Raw genomic sequence first — 22,753 nt, forward strand, 5'->3', positions numbered from 1 at the left:
ATATACCTCCTTCAAACTGAGGGGTAAAGGCCTTGCTACTCATTTTGTACTTCCTATACTGATTTCAGCTTTCTTCATCTCACACTTGTCTTACCAGGAGACTGTGACTATTAGAGCATTTACACATGAAGACATTACTTACATAGAAAAGATTTTGTCCAAATCTCCCTACTAGGACATGACTTTTAAGTAATCTGTTAAAGACTTATTAAAAAAAAAAAGCAAAACCAACTCACTTTCCCCACCAAATGTTTGGTCTGTCCAATTTTTTCTGTGTTATCCTGTTAAAAACAGCCTCCAAGTCAATGTAACAATCATCATCCGTCTTCAGCAACAAATCAAAACTTGTTGTTTCAACTGTCCTGTAACAGAAAAGTGATGAGTTGCTTGGCTGTAGCCCACAGTTATACAACAAAACACTTCACAAGGGTTTTTTCTGGGGAGCAGAGGAGAAAGCAAGAGATAAGTGAAGACATTGCCTTCCCTCATCCAGCTTATGAACAGTTCCCCTGTTGCCTACGGCTTACTACCTGTCCTGTCAAAAGGAGGTGGAGCTGCACCCTATAACAATCTTATGGCATGGATCTGCAGAAAAGAATCTTGCAGTTCTGTCCTGTTCTCCAGTACAGATGGGGGATTTACAAATAAATCTGCCTTAAGCAGTATTGGCCACAAAAGGATATGAATCCCTGGTAATGATGGCCACACAGCTGTTAAAAGTTAGTGGTCTGTTCTTCAGGATGAGGTGGTCAGTTCAAGGGCAGTACAGCTGTAGAAGTTACACAGAACACCTGAGGAAACAACCTGGTACTTAGGCTTCCTCTACAAAGCATGCTTCTAATAGGAAAGAAACTATTTGAAACTGCCTGAAATATCCGTCATCTGTAAAATAACCAAAGCTTGAGATTCTAGGGATTATTCCTTGGTTTAATCCAACTTTGTTTCAGAGAGTAATTTCAGACAGGAAAGCATTTTCCTTAAGTTTTACAGTACTAAATCCTGAAGATTTTGCTAGCCTTTAAGAAACGATCACTGAGATCTACATCTTTAACAATTAATCTCCCTTTTTATAACTGAAAGCATGTTTCAGTTTTCAGTTACATTCTTAACCACGACATTTGTTAAAGAAATGTAGAATCTCGCCAGCAGCTAAAACTCAGCTATCCTTCTTACTCCATTCAGGATCAATTAATTGAAACAGTTGTCTCAGAATAACACAGATGATATATTATGAAAATGCTTCCTCTCACCCTTTCTTCCCCACACTATGCAATCCTCCTGTCCTTCCCCTCCATTCAGCATGGCTGAGAACAGAACTGAAGGACAGCGTCCAGTCCAGGGGCTAACCAGTAAAGAGACACGAATATACTGGCTGGAGAGCATCCAGTGCAGGGCCACTAAGAGAATCTGGGACTGGACCATCTTTCTTATGAGGAAAGGCTGAGAGAACAGGGACTGTTCAGCCTGAAGAAAAGGAGATCAGGAGGGCTCTCATCAGCATCTACAGATACCTGAAGGGAGGCTGTAAAGTCAACAGAGCCACGCTCATTTCAGGTGTATCCAACAACATGGCAAGAGGCAACAGGCACAAACTGAAACTCTAAGGTCTAACTCTAAGCTGGCCAAAAAACATCCTTTAGAAGAGTAAAACTGCATGCTTAGAAACAAAAGAAATTCAAAGACACAACAATTTTGTCACCTGGACTCTTAGAGCAGAAAGGTCTGCCTTGCCAGTCACACTCATTTAAGGCACCAAATACTTTATTCATTAGATATACTATGTGCCTCAAAACTGTGAGAGAGAAGCACAGCTAGATGAAGGAAATCACATAAGGTATGCACTTTGTGAAAGTGTCATATAATGTAATATGCTGGATTATCTCACACTACAAACAAGGTTCCTAAGAGAAAACGCCATTCTTTCAACTCACCATCGGTAGAAGTTCAGTAGTTTAGATGGAACGTTTCTGTAAGTGTCAATAACATCTACAAAAACAATATCATCATAGGTACTGCTTTCTTCCTCCAGTAGAGTATCTTCCTTCTCAAGACTTTTTATGTGACTTGTAAACCTTTCTGGGCGAGTATGGAGGCTTTTTAACAGAGCATCACCTTCTGAAAGAAGCGGCAGCCATTGTTAAACAAAGATGCTTACCTACATAATATTTGACATATTTCTTTTGGATCATATGCAGCATACAGACAAATCTGAAAAGGTGTTTAATGAGATTACAAAAATCCTACAATCAATTTTAAAATGTATATGAGGTTAAAAGTTGCAGAACAAATAAAAAAGTACTCTTCAGTAACAAAAGAATTCAAACTTTTAAAGTTGTTCAGTGCAAAAAGCTGTTCACTGTTACTCTTACCAGCAGAGTTTACTCTGTTACTGTTACAGAAACCTCAAAACAAAGAAAATATCCTTTGCTAAAGATAACCAAACTGGCCCTGTTTTGATGTAGCATAGTTGGTCCCTGCTGAACTTCACCACATACCTGGCTGTAGGTAAAAGCTAAAAAGATCTTGCAATACTGAACTTCTCAGTAAGAAGAGTTCATTGCACTGAGGAACTTATCCAACATCGGGAGGGATGGGCCTTAGCACATCTCAGTTTATGTTTCTACACAAAAGACAAGATGAGAAGACTGCCCAGCTATATTGCTGTATCTAGCTAGGAAAAGACAGGAGTAACACTCTGAAACTCATTGCCTGTATTGGCTATGATGGACAGATGAGAATATATTACAGTACGATGCAGCCAAAATCTCAAGAAATTGGAAAGGGCCCTTACAGAGTCTCTGAATGTTCTGCTGAAATAGGTGTGAAACAACAGCAGTGAAGAAGCAGGCTGCATTAGGTAACTGCTGTTTGTTAGTTTGATAGCAAACTTTAATAACAATAATTCTGAAAGTAGCAGGACGGGAGCAAATGTGAACATCACCAAGGAAAGATCTCCTGAGGACCACATTGCACACAGTGTTTTAAACTTGGGTTTGGGTTACAGAAAACAAGGACAGAGGAGACTACTGAAAAATGTTGTTTCTGTTAATAAAAAGACAATGAGATTAAAGTCAATCGGAGCAGCTGGCAAATGGCAAACAAAGAAGGCATGGCAGGACACTGATGCTGAGCATTAAAAAGAAATAATTCTTTTAGTGGAAACAATAAGCTGATCAAGTTAATAGAGTGAGCATTAATTTACCTCAGAAAAGTAACTTAAAGTTCCTGTTTTATAATAACATCAAACGCAGTGCTGTCTGAAAACTTACCTTGAATAGTGTAGATGAAACCACCTGCTATCCCCTCCACACCTTCTGTGAGTTCATGTGGCAACAGCCCTTCCCCTGCCTGTCGAGGACACAATCATGGAAAGAAACTAATTAAACTCTCATTACTGATCTGCTTTCCACTGATTTTAGGGCATGAAATTTCCTGGAAACTAAGAATGGAATGAGTTGAAAACAATTCTGGTTTAGGTGCCTGCATAATGAAAGACAAAGAGTAGGATTTTGAACTGTAAAATTTTGTGGCATTTTTGAAAGTTTCACTTAAAACTAATGCACCCTGAATCCAAAACCACAGTAACAACGGGCCTCGCAATTATACCTATTTCATCACCTACTGAAAGGCAATGGCTGAACTGCACTCAAAACACAAGAACATGTCCCATGCTGGCATCATTTCTTGTATGCCCTGGTTCTTTTCCTGGGTAAAGCAAACTTTTGCTCCGAGACGTCAGAGGCCCAACTGAATTAATGTTTTATAGAGAAATGCAGGAAAGCAAGACACTAAGCTGTAAGAGTTGTAGGAAAAGTGGAAACGTGGTGGAAGAGAAGATAAGCTGACTCACTGTAATGACTCTGAAAACACCCCCTCCATCATTCACCATCACTTTGTGAAGGTTTCTTGAAACAAGGCCCTGTAGATCCTGGCTCTCCCATACAATGGTGCCTTCAAAACTCTGTTAAGAGAGCAGGAGGTGGTTATGCAGGTATTTAAAGACTTTAAAAAATTAAAGAGTTTTGTGTGGATTTTTTTTAAATTTTAAAATAGTCAACTTCACAAAATGGACAGCTTGAATACAACAAAAATGTTTTACTTATACTTCAAAAAAAGTCTCAGAAAAATACATCTGTGAAACTCAGTAATACAACCATGCTTTTAGGACTAATCATGAATGTGAATTAGGAACATTAAATTTTTAACAGAAATCTCTACTGCAAAAGCCTTTGCCTTTTTAACATCAGCAAGACGTACGTTAAAACAGATTTGGAAATAAGTGCTGCTTTTTAGTTATCTGCTATAACCAGAGATCAGAGCCTTGAGCATCAGCAACACTCAAAAGAAAACAGTGCCATCTTTATCCTGGCAAAGCTGTCACAAACCACTGCAGTCACAGAACTCTGGCATGTCATCTTGGCAGGCAGGGAAAGGAGAAGGAAAAATAACTGAATCTCTTCAAAACTGAATATTTTTAACTCTTAATTTATGTCATTCCTTTAAAAAAATATACTGCATTTAAAAGCACTTTATCTCAACTTGAAACTCATCCCTCCAGCAGTCCAACTATTATCTATGCAATATAAGACTTCCCAAAGACCCCTAGGAAGAACAAGTGGTATGCTGAACAGCTAAGAGTGGTGGCAATAGTATATTTTCTTTCTTCCTTTCTTTTAAATCATCTCACCTTAATCACAAGGTGGTGTGGAGTTGCAGGGATATTACACTCCTGATTGCTAAATGATGAGTGCATTCAGTTTTGTTTCTCTCAGTTTCATAGGAAAAACCCTGGTACCTCGTATGGGCCTCAGAACAGAAACATGTTTCAGCTATCTGTAGATGCATTTCTATTTAATTTTACCAGCCTCCCAGCTTTATCCCACTTCAGCTTCCTTGTCCATCTTTTCCAGAAGCCCTCCAGTTACTGACAACCTACCACGTCCAGCTTACAGCCCTGCTGGATTCTTTGCTTTTCTCCAGAAGTAGGTCTTAACATCCACAACAGTCTCAGAAGTTAATTACAGCTGCATATTTCAGAAGGTTCGCATCTATTATTTATAATATCAGCTTTATAATCTAATAACAAAGCTAGTCAGTGTTCACTCAAGCCCGACTTGCATGCTCAATATCTTTCCCTCGCTTCTTCAATTACCTGTCAGTTATCAAACCAAATGGGCCACTAAGACATTTCTTAGTACCAGGACTCATAAGCATCCACACACAGTGAAACCCATACACTGAATTTCCGTGTTTGCAGAGGATGTCATCCACCTTTCTAACTTATTTTCATTTTCAAGTAGGGACTGGGCTTTAATCCCACTTTTACGCCTCATATGAAGACACAACCACTATTCAGTTGTTTAGTAAGCTTCTAAGTCCTTTCACTATTCAGCAATCAGAAATGTTACAACATTAAAATTCTTACTGTTCAGTATTACTGACTTCAAACATGTACCAGGAATCTTAATCCATTTTTACCAGTGAACCCTAAATGCAAGACGTTCTAAAGCTAGAAACTATCACTACTTTCCAGGTTGGGAGACTTGTAAGCAAATTTTCTAATTACTTCAGCCTTCAGCTATTCTTACTCTAAGCTGTTTAATGGAAACTGAAGACCAAAAATGCTAAAAGCAAAGCATTAGTGGCACACCTGAGACTACATCATCTGTTTTTCCCCATTTAAATTCCAACCTTGTTGTTGCCAGAACACAGCAGCAATTACAGTGAATACGGAACAGGTGTACTGATGTGATGCAGCCCTGCCAAACTCCTTTCCTAATGTTTAACAGCACTGTCCTTCTTGTCTCTCCAGCTACTCCCCGTCAGTGGTATGGAATACATATGGCACAGAGTTCCATTCTCATGCAAGCGGCCTTTGGCTTTTTGTCAACACAAACGCATTGCCAGGACTTGGCTGTAGGAACCCCACGTGTGAGTTTTAGTTATCTGCTGGTGGTGCTGCTCTTCTGTGCCTACAGTCGCTGCAAAGTGGAACGATCAGGGCAGCCTCCAGCAATCTGGCTTGCCAGATGCTTCTTCGGTGCTGTATTTCTCTCCCTTTCCTCCAGATGAGGAGAAAGAGCAGCACTTCAGTTGGAAGATGAATGAAGCTCTTCAGCAGTTGGTGCGATCCATTAATTCTTGAAGGTGCGAGGGCAGAGAATAGATATTGTCTCAGAAACCATCTTGTGATAATTAAACCGCTCACTAAATTTACTGCTAAAGAAGTAGGTAGGAACACGTGGGCGTTCTCTCTCTTCTGAATCATCTTTTATGCTTCAGCATCTTAACTACCACAGTAGACGACACGCTGTGCATAAACCGTATTAATCTACATTAGAAACATCACGTTATCCTGTAAGCGTTCAGCGCGTGACATATATCAGATTAAGGATGCCCACACAAAGAAATAAATGAACGCTAATATCCTCTTCCTAAATGAAATATTTCCCATCTGCCTTTCACGAAAAATGCAGTCATTTATACCCAAATTACAACTGCCTAGAATTTTAATGTCTCAGAACAAAGACTAAGAGGAGTAAGTCTTCCTTGTTATACTAGCAAATTACTGAGGAAACAACACTAAAAAAAAAAAAGTCTAAAACCTGATTAAGATGACAAACCAATTAATCAGCAGCAGCCCTCTTAAGAGGAGCGGGCTTCCAAATGCAGTCATTTGTACAGAGCCAGGGAAACAAATCAGGGATGAAACTGGCCCAAATGTCTTCCCTTCCCCTTCAGTTTTCTCTCTCATTATATTCTTTCATACAACATTTAACTTCTGCCATAAAAAACAACCCAGACCCAAAGACAACTTATGTAAATAGCAGCAAAGACCCAATCATAGACCCAATAGAAGAATACTTAAATGAAGAAAAACAGCGTAAAATGGCAATTGACATATTAGAAGTGGTGCTGCTGGTCCAACAGGAAAAATTCCTGGACCCAGGAGGATCTACTGAACTGGAATCCTCATTCTGAGTCAACTTGTATTCACTGACCTTTCTCTGTAACAATATCAGATCATGTTCCTTCCCAAGCTGCCACAACTAGAGCCCTATACCAAAACCCGTCTTGGACTGCACCTCCCAAAGCCAATAAGAAGAAAACAAACAAACAAACCCTTCAGTCCCTGGCCGTGACAGCTTGGCTAATGGTACCTCAGGACAATTGAGAATGCCAGTGCTGTCATTACTGCCTAGAATAAAGGTCTTTCCCAAATTTCTGAGGGGCACAGCCACAGAACGTTGACGTGTTTTAAAATACAAGTTTTACCATGTGAAAACCCACAGCCTACAATGTGCCACATCCTCCAGCTTATATTTTCACAAGACAACTCCATCAAAGACCTTGAAGTTTTCCTGTGTGATTCAAGGATGGAACAATTTCCTTGCCAATGTTGTTCTGAAACACAACTACTGAAATTTCAGGGGATCTAAGTAAGCACATCTTAATAACTATTTGGCTAACACTGTCATTGTGACCATAACACACCACTGTTGTGTCCAAGACACTGGAAGCAGAAACATCTTCTCCAACTAATCGCATTTTCCTTTTTAACAACTGGTGGTAAACAAGATGGTGAAAAAGAAATTCTGGACCCCAAATATGAATACCAGAAACCAGAGGTTTTCACTTGCCCTTTTCTGCCTCGAGCATAGGTCAGTTCTATTAGTCAATCACTCTGGCTAACTTGAAAGAACCGAAGGCACTTTTGACACCACGCATACCTCTGGCAAAATGAACTGCTCCACTGGCTTGTACCACAGTCTGTTCACTTGCACTCCACAGCTTGGTGGGCTAAAGCGCGCACTGAAGAGAGCTTCCTGTGAACAACCAAGGCAGTAAAGTGCTGTGAGATTAGGCAAATCTCATCATCTCAGTTACAATGAAACAGACTTACAGCATCGTATAAAGATTACTGAAAACTGTCTTCCTATGAGACCTCATGGCATTCAAGCATTGGACTGAAGAGAGGGAAGCAAGCAACAAGAGTGCGAGCTCAACCAGAATCCAGCCAAGGCAGCAGATCATCTGGAAGACTCAGTGTCCCAGATAACAGACTTCCTATCTTCTGTTTAAATAGCTGACTGCTATTTGCAACAGAGGATGCTGTCCCCTAAAACTTAATTAGGACTATATTAAATAGGCCACCAAACAGCTCTTAGGTCGTAAAAGAGCGACATAAAGATGCTGCATCACCAGATTTGCAATCTTTAGAAAAGTCTCCAAGCTTTCCTATGATACTAATTTTTCACCTTCACTGGAAGTAAAAACCTAACAGCCTAATAACTTGATCTGTGTTAACATTTAGTATTCTACCATTTAGCAAACATAAATCTGATTATATTATACCTTTTTTTTGTATTATAAAACCACCTCTCATTATTCATTCATAAAAGTCATACTTTGGTATATTTTCTGCACTTAATTTTAATTATTTTCTTAAATTTACAATTCTTTCTAATGTATTACTGCCATGAGCCTTGACACTGACCCACCAAATTATTACGAGAGATAAATGCAAAACATTAAATGCAGTGAACACCACAGGATCACAGCACGGCTGAGGTTAGCAAGGAACCTCTGTGCTCCATGTGCTTCATCCCCTGCTCCAGCCAGGACACACAGAGCAGGGTGCCTGGGGCCACATCCAGGTGGCTTTGGCAGATCTCCAGGGAGGCTGGAGCAACCTGTGCCAGTGCTCTGTCACTTGCACAGCACAGAAGTGCTTCCTGATTATGCTCAATCATTTTTTTTTCCCACTAGACACTAAATTATGTGTGTGTTATGCCCACATCCAAGCTTAGAAGTTAGGGGAATCATCACTGTTTGAATTGCATAAGGGGAAGCTCATTACCTGTAAAAAGCAGCACTTACAGGGGGAAAAAAAAGAAAAAATCCACAAAATAGACAAGAAAAAATTCAGACATACACTGCATATCTTTCTCCCAAAGTCAATGCATTTTTCTGGGCATGTGTTTTACGTGTATTTAACAGATTTTTTTTTTATTCCTTAATACCTATTAATATTTTAGAATCTCAAATGTAACCAGAAGTGTAGCCTGGAATTAGCTATTAGTGTTCATTCAAAAAGCATTTAAATTTACTCATAGTACTTTATGAAACTGTTTTAATTTCCTTTTCTTTTTCTCACCTGTACTGCATATATATAGGTGTGAAATAAGAATTTATGATGCAACTGAAGTAAAATATAATTCCTGTGCTTGCCATTTAAGTATTGCTCTTCTAAATCACCAACACAGCATGTTGCTTTCTGTAAGAAATAAGTTTGCAATACAGACAATATGCCTCAGTTCACTTGTAAAAGAGAAGTGCAATGCTCTACCTCATGTTCTGCCTGGTACAGTTTGACAGTGATGTTCCTCTGGAATCCCACCCCATCAGCTTCATAAAAGACCCCAAGACTGGTGATGACAATGGGGTAAAGCACACGGAAGTTCACGCTGACAACTCTGTCCTCAGATAGCACAGAAGGTGTGTCCTCAGGGAGGCTGAATGCTTCAATTTCCTGATTCAAAACTAGATGAAAAAAGAAAGGACAGAGATAATGTGAGAAGATTTCATAGCTCTGGAACTGCATATACACGAAGCACCTGGATACACGCAAAGCATGCTGATTAGCTTCCATGGCTGGCAAGTGCACAGGGATAACCAAGTGCTGGAGGAGAAGAAAAGACAGCTGACTGCAGACTGCAGTAAGGAGAAACTCCCAGTGATGCAGCAGTCTGCAGGTTACCAGCAATAGCAAGCCAATGCCTATGCATCCACAGAGAAAAACAATAAATTCACAAGGTGAAGATATAAATGCTTCTTGATCATGTATATGTCTGTGTATTAATATATTAAAATAATTATGTACCAAAATGGCATACATTTTTGCTCAACTTGGCTGCCTGTTTTAGCATTATGCCCTCCCCCGTGCCCTGAGGCAATGGTTATTCTTGGGAGACTGGCTAAGCAGAGGTTATGCCATTCGTATCCAAAGGTTACAGAAATTACTCTGGCTCCACAGCCAGGCAGTCCTTAGATAACTCGTAATTAAAGAGCAAAATTAAATAGGAAAAAAAAATGTCAGGAAGAAATTTGTAATTTTAGTTAAAGTATTTTTGTAAGGCAGCATTTCACTTTGCTTCTTTATTTCTATCAGCCAGACTTGCTTGGAACTCATTTCACCAACAGAGCCTTTTCCTGCCTTCCTACTGACTGCACTCATGTATGGTACTGGACTGCGTCACCGAAGCTCTCTCCAACTTGATTTCACACAGGGATGTAGTAAAAAATGTATAATAAAAATATACCACATGGGAGAGACCATTCCTTGATACAAGAAGAATGCAAATTCATTAGAATCCAACAGCCTCCCCTTCACACCCTCAAGACCTCCCCTCTCCATGCCTGCACTTGGCACTTACAGGAAGGTTATGTGACGTCAAGACAGCAAATTCTAGGCAGCGTTCATTTAAGGACTATCCATCTCAGTTAAGCACCTCAAGTTATTTTCATAAAAGGTGATCATTTCTAGTTCAGATCATAGAATTTTTATAAGTTAACTTCTATACCTGGATTACTGATGTTCAGAAGCTTGCAGGAGTAGGGGTCTTCTCTGTCCTCCACTGGCACAGCACAACCACGTGCACCTATTATAAACTTCACAAGGACACTAAAATAATTTGGTTTTATTAACACCAGTTCTTTTCCCTCCTCCCTTCACCTTCAATAAACTTATTTGATCACAGCGGCCCACCTTCCCCAAGATTAAGATTTAAAACCCCTTAAGATCAACAATGAAGGTCTCTGCATAGAGAAACCGTATGAATCCCTGTGTGGGGGCTCAGCTGCAAACACAGAACAGCCTTTTACACAAGGGCACAGGAATACTGGCCACCAGGATCGGGATTGTTGTTTTCAGCCCCAGTCCTGACAGTGCAAGTCAGGAGACAGTAAGCAGTACAAGCAGCAAGAGCATCGACCTCCACCCAGTCTTTCACTCAGCAGCTAAATATCCTCCTCAGATTCCATCTAAGCTATGAAAGGTCACATTTTCAGATGATCAGAGCAGCTATGCTTCACTCTGTACTGCACACCAAATTGGTGAACAGCAAATGGCTTTCAGTATAAGGCAGGTACTTAGAGGGGAGGCCTATAAACTTCACAGTGATTCCAGGAATGAACTGCAGAATTTTCTCAGTAAAAAATGTCTGGTCTGCAGATTGACAGGTCTATGTGAGTGGTCAGGAAGGGTACTGCTGGTATACTTGTGTCAGTGGGAAATACACCTAAACTTTGTCTCAACTGAAGCTGTTAAAAAACATTTTGTGGTGCTCTCACCAAAGACAACTGTGCTTGCTTTCAAGTATTCTGGGTTACTAAGCAAGTCAAGCTGCATACCATACAAAGCAGACACTGCAACGTGGAAAAGGGAAAGTCTGATACATCACTAATGAACAACAGCAATTAATCGTAAAAATGAACAGCAGCGAGCAGTTGAACCATCAGAAGTTTCTGTATACAGCTGTACAGTTAGAATTTCCTGTATAAAACAGCTCCAGCCCGCAACAAGCGGTATTTTTATACAGCACTAAGCAGATTTTAAAATGATCGGAACATAAGATGCTCAAAATGAAAGGGAAAAAATGGAAATCTTTTTTAAAAAACTGATTAAATCAAGAGATTTATGCATAATATTGTTTTCTTTTCACAGCCCCAAAAGTTTGAAACACTAGAGATTACCGTTGGCTCAGTGTTGGGTGTTGTTTCAAGTGCTGGAACCAAGTGTTCCTTATAACACTGCGCAGTTCATGATTGTGGCGAGCTGACAGAACACCTACAACAACATCATAATGTTTCAGCTTCCACTGAGGAAAGAAGGCCAGCGGACCTAGAAATACAAAGTAACAACAGATACGTTACATGCACGATTCTGAGCTGCAAGCAGTAATTAAAATGCACATCAAAAGCAAGAGTACCGAGCACCTGAAACACTAAAAACAAGAGATAAAATTACTGTTGCATTCTTGGTTCAGAAACAGGAAAACATCTTCAGCGCACCAAAACCTTCGCTATCAATCTGTAAAAACACTCCTGGAATGAACAAAGCAGGTCAGAAATCCTGTGGGTAAGGTACAAGGTCCTACTGTGTACTCTGCCAGTCTCATGGGAGCTCGAGCCTTCTGCTTGCTTGCAGGCACTTCTTTATCCTAAAGCCTGGCCACCTGGTACAAAGCCTTCACTGTTATAATTCACCATGATTCTACCCAGAAGAAGAAATATTTAAACCAAGCCTGTCAGATTCAAAAACATGCCAATTTTTCCTCTGTTTGTTCTTAAGGCTGCTGGACCCCTCAGCTTCACCACTTCACTCTACCACGCCAAGGCCTGTTGTTTCCAGCTGCTCGAAGCTGGGCAGCACCGTGTGCCTCCACACAGGGTCTGACATCCCTGCACAGAGTCTCTGGACATCACAGCCAACACTTGTAATCCATGGTTTAGCTTGTGCTGGTTTAACTTAGAGATCACAAAACCTGAGAACAGCCAGGGAGGTAGCTCAATCAACATCCAGACTTGGAGAAGAATACTTTTTTGCTCTAGGGTGTGTTCATAATGAATTGCACCTGAGACCTGAATCCCACAGCCAAATAAAACAGTGAGAAAATAAAATATAAAATAAAACAGCAAGAAAAAGTCAGAAAGGTGGGGGAAAAAACCATGAAGCTATTATTCACTTACACATACAATTTAGACATGTCACGTATATGATCTGATGCAGCATAAGTCACAAGAAAACAACGCTGACCTCCAAGTCAATAGTAACTAAATATTTATATAAGAAATCAATACTTGACATTGGGGACCAAAGTGAATTATCATATCTTCTATTTTTGTGCATTCTTAGGCCAAAATGTGAAGCACTAATAACAAGCTTAAAAAATACATATCTACTGTATTGCTCTTAACTTGCACTGATTGTACAAGACAACCAAGCCATTACAATTTCCAGTTACAAAACAAAGGGAAAACTGCCAACATGTTGGATTTTTTGGTGGAAGATGGAGAAAGAAGGTGAGCAGAAGCCTAATGTTAGCTATGCTACTGGCTCTCTGCATGATCCAGTGCAAGTCTCTGCCACCGTGCACTACTTACACTCCCATTTGCTTCACAGAGAAAGTACTTTACAGGCAGGTGGTTACAGGCCTGCTAACTGTGGAAAAACCAGACATGAAAAGAAAACCAAAAGAACAATAACAGGAAGACTATATATCACATTCCATGTTAAATCCTAAAAGTGCCACCCACTGAATGGATGCAGGAGGGAAAGCTTTTTTCCGTTAAAAGGCCACGCTCCCATTAGTTGCCTTGCTTTGGAATTCTTAGGTCTGTGTGGCAGGTGCATCAAGCAGCCAAGGACTTCTCAGTAAAGCGTAAGCAGCCAAACGTGCAGTGCCTACCCCACACTCTCCCAGCATCAGGCACAAGTTGCTTTCACTGACACTTTGCTTAAGCCCATTACCCCACAGCAAAGACTATGAAGATGTGAATGGAGGCAGCCTGTTTCCCAGCCACTGAGATCTATTTTGTTCTACACAGAAACCACAACGAGTACTTCTGTCAGCACTAAGAATGACAGAAGCCCAGCCTGCCAGAATCTTGTGCCACACGCCTAATTAGTTCTTTCAGCAGCTTTTCTTAGGCTGGGGTATTTGTAAGGACAGGCTCCCACACAGTTCTCTGACGTCTGACCAAACACGTATCTCTACTGGCGCAGTGTTCACCTCAGTACGACCTGCCATAAGCTGCCACAGGATGTGAAACCTGGGGAAAACACCAGTCTTTGTGACCTCCACCTGTCTGTCAAACATGACTGAGAGCTATCAACGGATCAAAGTCAGGAAGAAATGCAGGAGGAGGGGAATACATCCATACAGCACAAAGATGTGCCCTTAGAAGATGAGGCTGAAAACAAAGCAGCGCCTCCTGATGAGGTGACTGTGGGAAGAGGCCACTGCCGCCAGGCGGCCTGCTGGCCCTACTCGGATGTGAACCACCTCATCTGCAGCCAACAGCTCCAGAAGTATTATTTCCCACACTACAAATATTAACAAGCATCTCTCCTTCCTGTGAGACTGACTCTCAACAAAATGTCAAGCTAAGCTGTTAATTATATTTACAGCCATTACAAGGACATGAAAAGATTGAGAGATCATTTAGCTTGATTTTGTCAATAAACAAAGTAAACGTGATCTTGCTGCACGCATCTCTACTGATGAGTCCCCGAGCAACTACTGAATCTGCACGATGTTTTCAGACAAGTTTTACCAGGAGCACAGGCCCCAAAGTGACCCAGTACCAACACATTTCATGGAACCGGACAAAGAAGAGACTCACCTGGAGCTCTTGCCTACAGAGGCCCGGCACCGCATGCCTCATTGCACTATCAGGCAGTAATCCTCTGCTGGCTACTGCAGGACGAAGCCAGCTGTGCAGAATGCTGGGCTCTGCGCCTTCTGCCATCCTGCAGCCACCCACTTGTGCAGGTCTGTCAACGGACAGAACTTGGTAGGCTGCTCAGAAGTTAAGAATATTCTCAACTAATCCACTTCGTAAGACTTCAAAGGAACACCCCCCACAAATCCATGTGTTATCTTTGCCTATTCTTGTGACTTTGGAGATGTATCCCTGCTTTTAAATGCCCTTCTCATCTGTGCTGCTTTCTGAAAGATCCAAACAAACACGGAGGAAGGAATTAACTGAATATAAAGAAGGTTTGTATTCACAGAGTGCTGACACACACAGAAAAAGAACAAACCAAAGAGCAAAAGCAGCTCTCTCTCCACCTCTAAACTTCTTCACTTAAAGTAATCTGCTGTAGCTCGTCTGCATTACAGGTTTTTGTGTGAGCAGAGCTGCATGACCTCATTGCAGGACCTACGTTAAACCAGAGCTAAAAACCAACAAGAAGTGCACACGCTCTGCTCTGCAGGAGCACGGTACTCCTTAACACAGACAAGCCTTTAAGCAAGCTTTTAAGTACTTATGGATTCAATGAGGAAAACCTCTGCAGGCAGAAGATTTATTTATTTATTTTACATTAATGTAATTCCTTTAAGGAAATAGAACAGTGGGGTCCTATAGCATTGCAAAGCAGCAGTTGCAATACTGGCAGGCTGACAGTGCTCTGAACACCATACAGCACTCACACTATTCCAGGCCAAGCCTCAAAAGTGTAGAGGCAAAAGGAACAAAGCAAATCCTTTTTGCGACACCTGAAGTGATGAGCAGCACCTTTACCTGTTGAAGAGTAATTACCAACCTCTGAGCACAAAAGCCAGCTCCCAGAGAAGGATGCTTGCTTCCTTGTGGCTGTCCTAGTCGGTAGGCAATTTAGAAGAGCTTCCTTCAGTCACAAGCCTGGCTGCTCAGCTATGACACAACTGGTGGGCATCCTTTGGCTCTTGCTCTAATGCCAAAATGCATTAAAATGCATTTCTAATGTTGCTTATCAGGAGTTTGCAATGTATCAGACAGAACAGTTGCAAGACAAAAAAAAAAAAAAAAAAAAAAAAAGAATCCCAATTCAGTTGACAAATATTGGATTGACAATTATCTCATGCTCATCAAAGGTGAGAGAGTTGGTTTTGTTTGGCCTGGCCCAACCCTGAAAACAATGTTCTGGTAAGATCTTATGGACCGAGGCGGGGAACAACGGACATCTCAGGCAGAACCACACAGCTAGAGAGCCAACACCAAGCCTGCCTGCTGCCAGACAGTTTCAACCTCCAAGGCCATCAGATTAATCAGCCTTAACATGCCTACAAAAGATGAAACAACTCTATGATGAAGCAATATACTGCTCTCTGACAGACAGGGTTAACAGATGCCAAGAACATTTCTTCTTAACGTTCTCTCTTTTTGGCAGAATTTCTCCTTACAAAGCAAAGTTTTATTCATAACCAAATGATTTTTCTACTTTTTGTTATTTCCATGTCAAAAAGCCAACAGTGGGTTCAGCTTCTCCCTGCTCTCTCACCTGACAAGTGCACAGGCCAGTCCATGCAGGACATGGTCCTGATTCTGTGAGGCAAGTCACTAATTGCCAGCCTAACCAACTCTGTATGTGGATCCATTAGGACAGTGCTGGAAAAGTACGTGCTGAACCACAGGACAACAGATGGCACACAAGCAGCTTCAAAAAAAATGGTGTTTCTTAATCTGCTCCGTAATATTCACTAGTAAAAGACTGACTTTAACAGAACCACAAGGGCCACATTTTAGCTGCCACATACCCGCAGAAACACAACTGGAATTATGTCTGAAAAGGCATTATCATCAGCAAAGCAGTTTGTTACACTGAACCTGTGGGGCATTTGATTAGGTACAGTAACTGAAGGCTCTTATTTCCTACTCAATTAGAATCGTGCCATCAATTGAAACCCACAATTAGCAATGAACCCACATGGAGTGTGAAAAGCAGGTCTGTCTGTTCTTTCTCAAGTTTCTGAGGTCATTTTATAATTAGCTGCTATCCATGACTTTTACAAAAATTAACCAAAACTTCCTACCCACGAAATTTCCTTTGGATAGAACCTGTTTGTAACCAGTCAGACTTCAGTTAAACCTAAATGCATCTTCTTGCACATCTTGCTCAGAAGCACGAATTACAGCCCCATTCACTGGTGAAGAAAAGGAGTAGAGAGCCAGGAGTCAGGACACTACGTCAGCAGCCAGTGCCTTTCATCTCAGGGCTGATCCTATTTACTTTTTCCAGTTAATAAGTACAGTGTACAAGACGCATATGGCAGTATACTGGCTTCTGCAGCAGTGGGGTGAAAGTCATCGTGAACACAGAGGACAACCACATGCCACAGCGGGCCTAAGTGTGCAGGCAGGCTACAGCCTTTCACGTGGGCAGTCAGGAAGAAGGTTTTATTAAAGGAAGCTCTTCCAATGAAGGAGAAGCAGAAGAAGCAGGACAAGCAAGACCATAAGCTCCTGGAACAGCCCTTTCTAAGGCAATTAAAATCCAAGCGAACAAACATAGCAGCCCCAACCCTTTTTTAGATAAACATAGACTATAGAGCTGCCATTTGAACATGAAGATTAAGAGCTGCTTATTAGAAAGGTTGAGTACAATGGGTAGTCAGAGATGGCTCTTTCAGTCTTGTGTTCATGAGTCAGTTGCGTCAAGGTAAATAATTGTTACAACAGGCCATCAGATTTTAATAGAAGTTTCCATTCTGCATCTGTGTGAATGCATGCACAATGGTTCCTGAGAGGAAAAAACTTCTCAAAAAGTAGAACTGCTCTTCTATTGCTTTCGATCTGTGCTGGGGCAGTTTTTGCAACTGTTGAGACACTACACAGGAAAATGAAACACCAGGGAATACACAGATAACGTGTTTCTATGTCACAGCTACTATAAGACATTGTCCCACAGTCAAATCTATTCTTATTGTGAGGGCAGAGTCCTCCTTAAAAAACATGAAAACCAGGCCTATGGAGAGCACATATCTCATATTGAGCATTTTTCTACCAACGATGGAAATTTACCTTTTATGAGAAGTGTCAGTTTTCCTTCCCTCCACACTGATACATCACTCAATTAACTACAACCAAACAACCCTTGCACAAACTAAATGCATGCTTATTAAAAAAAAAAAAAAAAAAAAAAAAGCAAAAAAGCACTATTGAATGCAATATAGTTTCATGGTAACCTGCACAAACTCCAACACAAATGCTAACAAGAAATCCCAGAACAGCAAAGCTTCTTCCCCATCCAAAGCTGAGAAACCTCTGCATTTGATTTAGAAATCTCAACAGAAAACATCACCATGATGCACTGGAACAGGTTGCCCACGGAGGTTGTGGACGCCCCATCCCTGGAGGCATTCAAGGCCAGGCTGGATGTGGCTCCAGGCAACCTGGTCTAGTGGCTGGCGATCCTGTACATAGCAAGGGGGGTGAAAACAGATGATCATTGTGGTCCTTTTCAACCCCGGCCTTTCTATGATTCTATGATTACGATTCTATGAGATTTCACACAGCCACCTGCAGCTCCCACATGCTGAGCTTACAAGGGCTGCACCACGGAAGACGAATGACACAGTGACCCCCAGCATCCAGAGGAACCTCAGTCTCAGAACAACAACTCCTGTGACAACTTAGAATCACCTCCATAAGGGGCACACAGGCACAGCCACACACCATGTCTCCAGAGCACCCCAGCTCCCACCCTGCTCGCCCCACACCTGCGGTACCCAGCAGTACTGGAGGCCTGCAGACTCGGCACCGCTGCGTACAGAACCTGCCCCAAAGCATGGCTTTGTCACCCAATGGGCCGCTGGGTCTCTCAACAGAGCTCGAGGACAAAATATGCTGTTATCTCCGGATCGTTTCCCAGACATCCTATAAAAAGAACATTTCTTAACGCTCCCAGACAGCACCTACGGGCGTCTGACAGAAGTTTCTCCCCAAGCAGACGCTTATTTCTACCCGCCGTGCAGATCCACGGCCTGAAAACCACAGGTCGCACGACGAAGAACGCAACGCGGCCCTTAGGGCTCTGCTTTCACTCGCACCCCAACCCTATAAGGAGCTCTCCGCCGCCCCGCAGGACCGGCTGGCGCGGGCTGCCCGTCCCGGAGCGGCGCGCAGCGGGACGCGCTGCCGGTCGGTCGGCAGCCAGCGCTGGAAGCAGCCGCGGCCCCTCGCCGCCGCCGGCAGCCGTTTAACGGCCGGCCGCGGCTCCCGGCTCCCCGCCCCTCTCGGCCCCAGTCCCGCCGCGGGAGCGCCTCCGAACAGCCCCTGCCCTACCTGCCGGCCGCCTCCCGGGGCCGCCGGGGCAGCTGAGCAGCAGCCAGAGGTGCAGCGCGACCCCGAGCGCACAGGGGCACAGCAGCACCAGCCAGTTTCGCATTGGCCGCCGCCGCAGCCGGCCCCTTCCCCTCCGCGCCGGGACTACGGGCCCGCTCGGCGGAACGCGGCTCCTCCTCTCCGCGCCGCCGCTCGGCCGGGCCGGGCCGAGCTCCGCTGCCCCGCGGCCGCTGGGAGCTGCAGTCCCGCCCCAGCCCCGGCGGGCGGCGGCGGCGCGGGCGGCGGCGGCGGCCGCCTACAGTCCCCAGAATGCCGCGGGAGGTTGGGACCGGCGGGGCGGGGGCGCGGCGGGAGAGCGGCGTCCTCTGCCTCGGGGAGGCGCCGGGGGAGCAGGGCTTCGCCTCGCCTCGTGCGCGAGCGCGGCGGGCAGCAGCCGCGCACCTGGCCGCCCCGGGTCTCCTCCCGCCGTCGGGAGCGAGCCGTGCCTCGGACGGCGCGTGGGGACCGGGCGGCGCGGGAATCCCCCAGGGCCCCTCTCTCCTCACGGCAACTTTTATTTACGCAGGGTACCAAAACATCAGCGCTGACGCGAGATCCTTATATAACCGTGCCGAGGGAGGGCTGTCTGCTGGCACACCGCTCTGCTGGCACCGCGCGCTCTGCGTTCCACGTTTCTACCGTCTGGAAAAATCTTCGTGCTACCATCCGGCGGGGCGCCGCGCAGAGCTGAGCCCGGCGCCGGGCGCGCTGCCGCTCAGCTGAGGCGCGGCGTCGGCCGCCCGCCTCAGTGCCGCAGCCCGGCGCCCCAGCGCGCCCGTGGCACGGCTGCGTGTGGGCATCTCACCTCAGCGCTGGGCTTTGACAGCCCGTCCTCTGCGCGGCTCCGCGTAAAGGAGAAAGGACTTTGAGTTAAATCAGCGCTTCGCGGTGAAGATGCCTCGGCGCTGCGCTTAGAGCTGACAGACGTGGCGGTGCCACAGAAAGAGACGAAGAAGGGACGCCGCACCTGGAGCAAGCTCCCAGGCGGCCGCAGACCCCATTTTACGTGCCCCTCCCTTGCTGGCAGCTCAGCTCTCCTACGTGGCTGTTGGCAAGGCCACGAAGCCGTAAGGTCGTGCAGGCCTGCCCCATTGCCAGGAATGGCTGCCCTCGGTTGTGCTTGGAATGCATGAGGCTCTTCTCTGTGATTTGCGTTCTTGCACTCAGCCTCAGAAAAGCAAGAAGACAACCCTCCTGGTTCATCTTTGTGCAACACTAGATTTACCTGCAGAGGTTCTCCTTCAAAAAGTCATGGTATAATAACAGCATCGCTTTCCAGAACAATCCCTTACTAATCCAATAAAGGCAAGAGGATGCTTCACTTTGGCAGAGAACTGCATCAACACGACAGCACTCAAAACCAATTGAGTGAAATACTTCATTCCAGCAAGGAATCTATTATTTGGCTACAATCCCATGGAGGATTTCAAACAATTGGTATGTCATTACCATGGCAGGACAGTGGCCAAGATGTGATGGTAATATTCTTGATTTGGGGAAGGCATTTAGGAGATGTTAATAGTCCAAGCTGTCTTGCATCTAACCCACAACCACCACTTGCTGAAGCTGGATAGCCACAAGGGTAACTTCACCCTGATTAAACAAGTTTCAATAATGTTGGATGAAGGAGAGCATGAGATTATTGATACCTTGAGAAGTTACTCATCTATCTGGTCCTTCTGAACACAGACAGCAAAGAGAAAGGTCTCCTTGACCTTCTGCATGGTGAATCTACATGAAAAAGCAGTGTTGATAAATAAGCTTCTCAGAAGCTAATGTATGAGCTAAGTTGTTGTGTAATAGCCCTAAGGCTTAAATGAATGCTTCCTGAAGCTATTCTATCAGAAACACATAATTTAGTTATTGAACCTCTATGAAGTATAATTAAAAGAAAGCATCGAGTTTGTAGAAAAGAAGCCTAAATCTGTTCTTGAAAAAATCAAGCTGTGGAAATGATTGGAAAACATTTAAAGTCCTTTCATAGCTTAACTAAGACTCATTTTTCAACAGGAGTGAGATATTGAAAGGAAAAACCAATGATTTTATCATACGTATTTTGGGTATAAACAGAAAAAAAAAACACATTGGAAATACATCTGCTTTATTGTCTTTGCATATGTAAACATATTTAATATGCAATTGAGTGCGTATTTGTCAGCAAACAATAGCAGTAAAGTATTTGCACAAATATGCTATTGGTATTAATGGCTATTTATACTTGCCTTGCCCTTCTGCAGATTCAGCTGCAGAAATAACAACAGGTCCAACAGCTATCACTGCTGTACATTTGCTTGTACTCCTCATACTTGTATGTTAAGTTGCCTCCATGGGCAGGTGAGCTGATGGGAACTTTATAAATACGTCCAGGAGTTATAATTACTTGCAGACAAAACAGAGGATCACATTCCTCAATACCTTGCTTTCTATACAATAATACACTCACAATGTATTGTTCAGTCAAAACACACTATTTTCATTCTGTTCTTACTGTGCACATGTATTCTTCTGACGTTACAGACTCAGATTGTCCCTCTGGCACATGAAGCACAGCACAACATGTTGGGCACAGGAACTGGAGAGAGAAGAGACCAAAATGTAAGTCCCCAGGCTGCTTGCAAACACAAGATGCTTCTGTTAAATTTGCATAATGTCTCTGGGTAGGCATTGTCCTTTCTGACACACCAGGGCTGCAGTTACACACCATGATCAGCCTGTCTGCAGCATTCAGATTTTTAATGTCTGTTAGCCCATGGACATAATTCTCATAAGCTAAACTCATAACCCAGACAGATTTCACTGTGTGTATTGAGGGTTACCAATCCTTTCTTTAGGATCTCCAGAAGATATCGATCTTGTTTATTTTCCCAAATGGAAGCAATGCTTCCCCGCTTCCCCTTTTTGCTTTCAGATCAGGGTGAAGTACAGAAGCAGGTGAGTCCCCGGACTCCTCTTCTTGGTTGTTAATGGAGTCAGTATAATTGGGATCTGCTGAGGACAGAAAGGAATTCCTGTGAAAAAAGATCTCTGGAAGGCAGGCTGGAAGGCAGGCAGGCTTCTCTCTGAAGGGCTGCCAGCTAGCAGCAGGAAAGACAAGTCAACAGTATGTGACCAGGCAAGTCTAAGGGCTGATGCAGAGAGGAATAGAGATCCTAGTAGAAAGCTTTGCACAGCACATGGTGTGCAGCTAGGGTGGCATCAGGCCTGTGCTCATTTGTACACTGGATAGAAGCAAGCATCTAACAATGTTTTGCCCAGGGCTATTTTCCTTAATAGTCTCCCAAGGGAGACTTACTAGACACAAAAAAAAGTCCAGATATGTTACGACTACTGATTCTACTCTCTGTTCCCCCTTAGTCAGAGATTCAAAGAGCTAAGAAGGTCAAAAAGGCATCATTGCCTTCACAGAAACCACACTGACTGGACTCTCCATAGCAATACCACAGTGCTTCAGAACTAAATCTCGCAATCCCTTCATATAGTTGGTATTAAAACAACCTGTAGCTAGGATCTGTAAGACCCACCAAAACTAGAGCACTGCAGGGTGTCGTAAGTTGCACTGATTTTATTCCAGGGCATTTATTTATTTGTTTTTTAATGAAGGCTGTCCTGTGCTTCTCAATTGGAGAATGAGCTTCTTGAATCTATTTCACACTGTCGCTGTTTGGGTTGAGCGTTGCAGTGACAACAATCTGTTTCACACTCAAATTTGAGAAGTTTGGTAAGCCTTTAAGCTTTGCTGATTTATGTCATCCAAACTTGCTCTTCTTCCCTGATGTTTCCTGTACAGAAGCTTTAACCATTTTGGCACACAGCTCTGATTTGTAGCAGAAGCCACAGTTTAGAATGGCTTCTCTGAGATCCAGGGATTTCCTGTAGAGCCTTC

General features: G+C 43.4%; 1 protein-coding gene across 1 annotated transcript in view; it reads right to left on the reverse strand.

The window, feature by feature from the left end:
• The window catches only part of B3GALNT2 (beta-1,3-N-acetylgalactosaminyltransferase 2), a 24,043-nt gene extending 5,009 nt beyond the window's left edge, over window positions 1-19,034 (reverse strand). The window contains exons 1-9 of the mRNA XM_052671820.1: window positions 18,832-19,034; window positions 11,755-11,902; window positions 10,584-10,684; window positions 9,350-9,543; window positions 7,731-7,826; window positions 3,851-3,961; window positions 3,270-3,348; window positions 1,932-2,115; window positions 237-362 (exon numbers count right to left, since the gene is read on the reverse strand). Of these exons, the coding sequence (XP_052527780.1) occupies window positions 237-362; window positions 1,932-2,115; window positions 3,270-3,348; window positions 3,851-3,961; window positions 7,731-7,826; window positions 9,350-9,543; window positions 10,584-10,684; window positions 11,755-11,902; window positions 18,832-18,934 (1,142 nt within the window). The 5' untranslated portion in view covers window positions 18,935-19,034. The remainder of the gene's footprint in view (window positions 1-236; window positions 363-1,931; window positions 2,116-3,269; window positions 3,349-3,850; window positions 3,962-7,730; window positions 7,827-9,349; window positions 9,544-10,583; window positions 10,685-11,754; window positions 11,903-18,831) is intronic.
• Window positions 19,035-22,753: the final 3,719 nt, after the last annotated feature.

The sequence above is a fragment of the Tympanuchus pallidicinctus genome, unplaced genomic scaffold (genome assembly GCF_026119805.1).
Source record: "Tympanuchus pallidicinctus isolate F22 unplaced genomic scaffold, pur_lepc_1.0 scaffold1, whole genome shotgun sequence".
NCBI lineage: Eukaryota > Metazoa > Chordata > Aves > Galliformes > Phasianidae > Tympanuchus > Tympanuchus pallidicinctus.